The sequence below is a fragment of the Micropterus salmoides genome, unplaced genomic scaffold, assembly GCF_014851395.1.
Source record: "Micropterus salmoides isolate LMB-PRFRI ecotype aquatic unplaced genomic scaffold, ASM1485139v1 Ms_hic_scaffold_7, whole genome shotgun sequence".
Classification (NCBI taxonomy): Eukaryota; Metazoa; Chordata; class Actinopteri; order Centrarchiformes; family Centrarchidae; genus Micropterus; species Micropterus salmoides.
Window position 1 is genome coordinate 35,630,453 of NW_024044459.1, and position 8,513 is coordinate 35,638,965.

Consider the following 8,513-nt stretch of genomic DNA (forward strand, 5'->3'; position numbering starts at 1 on the left):
AGAAACATGCAGACTGTGCATGTTTATAATATAAAGCTTGACTGGACTCACCACATGTTTTAGCCATACTGTCAATCTACTGGAAACCCACAAGAGAGACTGCTGACTGGTGCTGTATGAACACAATAAAAAAATAATCTTTTTAAAATCTCTGTCAGCTCCTGCTGAATTTAATTCAAACATGCATTATTGAAAGAGCAGGAGAGAAACCTTTCTCTTGAGGTATATAAAAGTATGTTACTTGATGAAGGTAAATGGCAGTGACTTGCAGGGGCTATTCAGATAACACAGTAAATAAAATAGAATTACTTATTGATCCATGTTACAGTGTTCGCAATTCCTGTGACAGTCTATACCCTAAAGCTGAAGACTATGGACAGTGACAGAAGGGGTTTCAGCAGAAAACAACTGTAACACGGTGGATCAATATATTTTGATACAAAAAAAAAAACTTTTTAGGCCTATACATGTACCACCACATGAACAAAAAACAAACCAATACATCTAATATGAAACTTCAATGTCCTTCATCACTGTATACATGATGTATATCATGTATCATAAACTGTCCTTGCGCGAGGATCCCTTCCATGATGTTGTCAGACACCAGGGCCCGTATTTATCAAGCTTCTCAGAATTACTCATAAGAACACTGCTAAGAACTGACTTAAGAGTAAAAAAAAATCTTGGCTCAAAGCTGTATTTAAAAAGTTAGTTATCAAGCATCATGGTCCTAATTTGAGTGAAGTGTGCAAACAGGATTTTGGATGACGATGTAGCCAAGGACCAATCGCTGAATAGATTTCCTTTTTTAATAATCTTCTCAGATAAATTCACATTCAATGGTGAAATTCCTAAGAGGAGTTTATATTCAACAATAATAACAATAATAAATAAAAGAATATATTATTATATAGGCCTACACATTAATAAATGAAAGAAAAAAAGTTTATTTTTAAATGAGCGCCTTCAAATGCGCCTACTACTCCTGTGAAGCCGGCTGTTTGCACCTTCAGTTTAACTGAAAACGCATGACTGCAGAAGTCAGTGGTGAGATGACCAACTCGCTGACAAAGATCATGCCTGCGCTGTCCGACCCCGTCTACTTAACTGTGCGTCGTCAAATAGGCCTAATTCAGAAACATTCTTCCTCTCCTGAAATATTTGCTCATGTCTCTGTCTCCACAGCGCCATCACAAGCTACTGCTGGCAGCTCCAACCACCTGAGAGACCTCTGGAGCTTCTTAAATAACTGGGAGAGTAAGAGTCATTCTAAATTAAAAAACAATTTCATGAATTCTCTGCACTTAAGACTAAAATGGCCCTTTGAGAAGCTTGATAAATACCGGCCCAGGTCAACAGTCGTCTGAGCCTGTCGCCAGGAACAAGAAGCACTATTTGTGGACGACATTTTGACAATGTAATGTTGTTTTGTAAGGGTTTGTTTTCTCCCAGAGTACAGTTACAAAGTAAATCCTGCCTTCAACTACTGATCTTCTTCATGATAAATAAACCTGCAGATCATTTTGCATTAATCGTTTGGTCTATTAAATATTAAACATCACGGCGTCTTCCAGCCCAAATTGATGTCTTCGAATGAGTTGTTTTGTCCAACCAACAGTGCATTATTATTTTTTATAACGAAGACAAAGAGCAAGGACAAACCAAGGACAAATTTTTCAAACTAACAGCAAAGTCAAATTTTAGAAAAGACAGTAAAAATATCTTATTAGAAAAAATATATAAAAGTCTGTTAAAAGGTTGAAGCAAAATCTCCCAATCTTTCATAATTGGTTGTTTATTTTCTGGTATACACTCAATCCACTTATTAGGTACGTCTGTACAAGTTAATGTAATCCAGTACAAATGTTGTGTTATAGAGTTTTAATAATGTTCAGTTTTTGTCAGTTGATTAAATGATCTGTTTTACCACTGAGGTCACAGTGATGGTATTGTACTCGACTGCCTTATATCCAGAGGTGTTTCTAATATTGTGACCCTCTCGTGCACGTAATGAACTGTTGTGTTTTTATTACCTGAGACATTTCTATCTACATACACCGCGGGTCCTCTTACATTGAATTTGACATGTTACTCTGCCATGTTTCCACAGCAGCCCAAACAGACAAACTGCTGTACAGAGTGCATCTCATCATGTTGAATACCTATGAAACCAGTCAGCAATTAGCACCATTACAGTGGAATGCAAAGGGAAGCACACACAGATGGCATCTTGATACATGTTATCATGAGTGTGGGATATGCCGCTGTCCTTTTTCCATGTTAACTCTCCAGAGAAGCAGCAATTTGATGATCCCAGCTCATAAATTTTTCCCCTGCTCAGCTGTCTTTACACGGCGAGTCTATTTTTGTCAACTCTGAAGCATTAAATTCAGTTAAATATATATTATATAGGGACCTATATTCCTTAGCAAATTAATTAAAATGAATATTTAATGATGCAAGAATGTAGGAAAAAGATGGTGGTGATGGTTCAGTGGATAACACACGGGTTCAATTTCCACTGCGGGAATTCCCAATGTGTCCCTGAGCAAATCACTTAACCATTAGTTGCTCCAGAGGTGTAAGACCTGTGACATATATAGAACTTTTACAAACACTGTAATTCGAGGTGGTAATATAGAGAAGAAGAGTTCTGACTCAGTTCAGTTTAACTCACTGTTGGGTGGCAGGAATTGAAAGCTGCTGCTCCGCTGCACAGGTTGCAGATCATTTGACACTGTAAGGACACAAAACAATGATTTATTCACATGTGATCTATAATTAAAGGGACACTGTGTCTGGAAGGACACATTGATTATTTTGTGTTTTTACTTATTTGAGTTTGAGTCTTTCAGATACTTTTCTCTCATTTGGTGTCAGAGGTGTTACCCAGTCAGCAGTTTGCACAAAACTATGTTTTAGAGTTATTGTACAACATTAATTTAGAATGACACAAGTTGGTGTAAACTTGTTAAATGCACACACATGCCTTATTGTCATTAACAAGGTTGTGCTGCAACACCATTAAACAGCAGGTTGTCGACCCTTCCAGCACTGCAGATGTGTGCAGCATTTAGAAAACATGCGGCAAATACACACAACGACAACAAGTCTTTCCCGAGGACAATAAAAAATTAAAAGAGACATGAGCATGACTTCAGTAACTTCATGAGTCACAAACAACATGCGTGTCCAAACCATGCTATTTATTTTTAGTGTCCTTTGGAAACAACGTTATCGTTTTGTATTTCTAAATGCTGCAGATTTAATTGATGAAAATGTTTCCTACATTTGCTTGTGTTTTGTCCAATTGCAAAACAAAACACAAGTTGCAGTGTTTGTTGAGCTCTGAAAAAGACGCACCAGTATCATATTGGTATTGTTAATAACTGAGCAGGTGCATACGTACACATGTGCATTAACATAGGTATTTATTGTCTATGAATGGATGGATGTGTGTGATAAAATAGCATAGCTTGGTTTTTATTTATTGTCAGGACTATGTAGCTTGTACAAAAACCTTTCTGCCATTGCTATGATCTGTTTTGACGTTCATTATTTTGTAGCTGTTTATTTATTTCTCCTTCTTGTTTTAGACCAAAATTCAAATCCGAAAATGGAGCTCATTAACACTGATGGACAGAAACATGTCTACTGGAGATTTCTCATGATTAATAAAAAATGTTCACAGATTCTGCTCATGTTACACCTCTGCCAGGTATCAACACTGTTGCTTATCATGCTGTCAGTTTGATTTCTTTCTGATTAGTTTGAAATGTGTCCGCCCTCACCTCCTGTGTGTCTCTGTATTTATTGTCCTCACCTTGTTTTGTCCGGACTTTGCCACATTGTTTGGACTTTGTTTGGAATTTGCCACTCACTGTTAGCGTGTTCACCTTTGTGTAGGCTGTTTTGTTAATAAATTATAGAACTGCCAGATAAGTGTCTGCTTTTGGGTCCTAACCCACAAAACCTGTCTGAGCTCAAAGCCCAGGATCACCAAGCCCCTCTGACTCCGAAGTTGTTACATACAGCCTCATGGTCAAGACCACAGGGTGTCAGTTAGTAACATTCTGGGAAGTGTCATAGTTCAGCGCACTGGGGGAAACCCTGTAGAATAGTTTTTGTACACTAAAAGCAGATGCAGGATAACAGAAAGGTAAGGAGATGGTAGAGAGGACAGGTGTGCCAGAAACCAGACTTTCACCCAGGAGGTCGGTGTTCATTTCCAGGTTGTTCTTGTCAGGTTCCTTAAGGTAAGATTAGTATTAACATTTTTTAATTTTTAATTTTTTTTAATTTTTAAAAGTCCTCTTTTGGTTATTCTAATTTCTATGTTTTGAACAGCACCCACAGGCCCTGATTTCTTTTTTATAGTTTGACTCAGTTTTTTGTGTATGTCAGTTATTGTCCTGGCAAATAAATAACTTTATTTAACCAAAGTCACCTGGCTAGCGAGCTGGGTTGTAACACACTGCCAACAGAAAGACCTGAATACAAAATGAACTTTGATTAAAAGAAAGAGAAGGGACAAGAAAGGTTTAGGTAGTTTGTGAGGGCCCGCAAAAAAAACCCCTAAAATTAAAATTAAATTCACCTGACTAATCTGATGCTGCAGCCGCCATGATGTCACTCTGTTGGAAACATCAGAGACAATTTCAACTGGAAACCAACTGCTGGGTTAACTTGCCTTAGCTCATCTGATGCTGTCTTATGTTATATCACTAACCCACTAACCCCCCACCCCCCGACCAAATTTTTAAACACAATGCTACTTTGTTTAAACCTTTACACACAATAATATTGATAAATAGAGAGTCCTGAGTCGAAGTCCAGGTGTAGGACCGCACCTTGTAGAGAATACCAAATTCAGGCAAATGGTGAAAGTGGGTTAGAGACAGATGCTGGTCCACCCCAAAGACCGCACACCCAAACACAAGAAAAGCAATCTAGTGTATGCGGTCCAATGCAGTGAGGAATGCACAGACCTGTATATTGGGGAGACTAAACAACCACTACACAAACGCATGGCTCAACACAGAAGGGCCAACTCCTCAGGTCAAGACTCTGCAGTCTACTTACATCTGAAGGACAGAGGACACTCGTTTGAGGACCACCAGGTGCACATTTTAGACAGAGAAGATGGATGGTTTGAAAGAGGTGTCAAGGAAGCATCTACACCAGGGTGGAGAAGCCGTCATTGAACAGAGGAGGGGGTCTACGCCACCACTCAACAAGCATTTCCTCTTGGCCTCAAGTGGAGATGCCAACGATGGTCGTTCAGACTTAGTTCTAACGACCATGATGACTGTCGTTACTACAGCCAGGAGCACTAACGAACCAGTGGTATCGATGATCCTAGCTAACGATCCCACTGAGGTTAAATAGCTGAGTTTCCCTGCCAGTCAGTCAGAACTGAAGAAGTCGAGGGGCGAAACGTCTTCTAGTATCTTCATCCAAGTCCAGTTGCCCTTGACTTTAACCTTTTTTTGGATGTAAAATACTGTAATAATGACGACATCATAAAACGCTGCCTCTGACTGGTTCTTGTTCATTAATTAACCCAGACTTGTTGAGATCAGAACGGAAAGTTGATTCAGACTGGAAGATGAAGGTGAGAAACGTGTCGGTTTCCAGCTTTCCATCAATTTTTAGCAGAACTTCCTGTTAAGTTTTAGTGTTTGTTACAGGAGCCTCGGCTAAATCATTTACCAATTTACAAAATGTTCATGCGAACTTATCTGACCTGAGAAGCAGCTCTCACTGTTAACGTTAGCTTGCTACTTTCAGCCTATCTTAAGTTTCCGTTGGTTGTCATAATCATGAAGCGTTACGAGTTGTTGTTATAATACAATTAAATGGTTTAACTTGTTAAATGCAAACACGTGTGCATTATTGTCATTAACAACATTTTGCTGCAACGTGATTAAACAGCAGGTTGCCGACCCACCGCTCCTGTTTGTTGTAGCTCACAGCTTCAACTTGTTTTTGAGAATTGTTCCAAAAAAGTCTGCTATTAAACAAGACTCTAAGTCATCAGCAAAAAAAACTATTTGTTGAACATTAAACTGTTGGTTACTTTAAAACTGACTTCACAGGGATATGGGAATATTTGATCTGTTAACTGCTTGCAGATTAATCGCATGACTTGTTCAACAGAGAACCTTGTTGCTCTCAAACATTGAAGGGAAAAATCAAATAGATTTCATGGTGCCTTGAAAAAGTATTTTTTGTATTTCAGAAATACTAAAATACAGTATTTTATCTTAATACATGATGAGGCCGCTGTATTTTGTACATGAATGTATGTGGAATCTTATTTTCAAATACATTTTGATGTGTCTTTGCCTTCCCTGATCATGGGAGAGTTTTTGCTTTCATGTTGATATTTGTTTTATACTGTGGACACCGGTACGTTGATCTCATCTCTTCTTCTCTTCATAGTTCAATAACTCAGTTGATTTCTAAATTTGTGAATTTAATTAATTAATTTCTGACCAAAACCTAGAAAAAGTATAAAAACTGTAGTGTGTTTTTTTTCTCTTCTAACATGTGAACATGGTGCACGTACCTGAAGCGGATGCAGTTATCTTGAACTGTCGCTCTGCCGTCGGGTGTTTTTATTTCATAAAAGTGTGAATAAAGCAGAACCAGGCCTGAAAGATCAACACGCATTAGAGGACTGTTTAAACCTGAGAGGCCAGAAATCTAGAAACCTATGTGCACTGTACAGTCCTGTAAAATGACATGCTGCACAGCACTGTAATCTCTGGTGAGACTTTCATACCAGCACCACAAAGTAAAGTTATAGAATAAAGTCATATTACATGTAAGTAAAGGATTCATCTCAACAAAAACTGAACATTTAGACCGTTTACTGTTTTACTAAAATGCACAACACATTTTTCAGTTTCTGTTAAACTCATCACTCTGTGTATATTTTGATTTGTTTGCATTTTCTCGAGTCGACTCACCAGAACTTGTTCCTGTCATTTTCCCTCCAATAAAGGAACGTACAGACTTCACAGTGACGGACTCACTGAGAGCAGAGTGCAGAGAGGAGACAGAAGGTGTGTCAGGGGAAAACAAGGAACCTGATTGGCTTAGAACCACCCTCCTCTTTCAATGGCCGTCACGGTGTGATACACTCCAGTAAATCAGAACTTTGACCTGCAGTTTGACTGTTAATAACCCTTTTCTGTCTCACACCAAATGAGCAACAGGAATAGTTTGATCCAAGTTTCAGCACCTGTAAACTTTTAGTTCAAGCAATTGTTAATAATTCAGTCTAAACTCAGCTAGCAGCCAAGAAGGCCTTGGTCAGCAAGGCCAGAAGATAAAACAATATGATTTATTGGAATATGACAACTGTCTATAGATGCTGGAACATGACCAGATCTCAACCAACATCCTGGTCACAGTTAGAAATATTGTTCAAAAGTACCAAAAGACCTGCTGACAGATCTCCTATCAGATTCAAACAGAAACAGATTTTCTCAGGTGAGCCGGATGCTGGATGTTTTACTTCTGGTTATTATTTCTGTGCTGCTTTGACAAAGATCAAATCTGACTTACTGCAGCAAATTCCATAAACAGGTTTGTCTTAACCACAATGTCTATCAAGATTTTAAATGAGTATGAACATTTTCCACCTGCATCAAGCAGAGAGGCTTCATCTCATGCATTTAGAGACAGATTTGTATAAATCACTCATCTCTGACAGCTGATACCATTGTTGTTTTTTATGGTGTTCATCTAGGAGGATAAACTGTTAAAACAGTTTAACATTGTTAAGCCATATCAACTGGTTCAGAGCCACTTTAGTTGTAACAGATGTTTTAAATATAATTTTCGTGCAGCCCAAAATCCTTTCTGACAGGACTTACATGTCCAACATGTGCAGTATACAGTAAGAACTTCAGTACCATAGTCCTGTAACTGACTTTATCTGTGACAATGAATGTGTTGATTCAACTCTGAGGTTATTTCTGATGCTGTATTTGTACAACAGGGTTAGGATTACAGTCAGCAGTAATGGTTGATTACAGTCAGCAGTAATGGTTGAGTCCACCTCTGTAGCCAGAAAGCAGACCTGTGATGAGTTTACTGCCTGCTGGGGAAGAGGAGAGTTGAGTGTGTTTTCATTACCAATACATGTTTCTGATGATGTAGTTCATATATGCTGAGGTAAATTGTCAAATCTTTTAAATGTCAAATCTCTTCCATTAAGTAAATGAATACAGATGCAAAAAAATCAGGAACAAAGAACAGAAAATCAAAAACCACAAAATCAGAATTAAACAGCAAGTTTATAAAATTTTCTTCATTAAGTTTAACTGAGATGGAAGTAGTCATTTCTCTTCTAATTTTGGGTGGTGATGGTGTAGTGGATAATACACATACCTTTGGTGTGTGTCTCTTACATACTCAGGAACTGTAAGTTGCTTTGGATAAAAGCGTCACCCAAATGATTAAATGTACACGTAATGTGAGGACTTGGCAGATGGTAA

General features: G+C 38.2%; 1 protein-coding gene across 1 annotated transcript in view; it reads right to left on the reverse strand.

Annotated features, from left to right (window-relative positions):
- The window catches only part of LOC119892344, a 40,885-nt gene extending 32,867 nt beyond the window's left edge, over positions 1-8,018 (reverse strand). Inside the window, 2 exon segments of the mRNA XM_038704538.1 lie at positions 2,681-2,740; positions 6,978-8,018. Of these exon segments, the coding sequence (XP_038560466.1) occupies positions 2,681-2,740; positions 6,978-6,996 (79 nt within the window). The 5' untranslated portion in view covers positions 6,997-8,018.
- Positions 8,019-8,513: the final 495 nt, after the last annotated feature.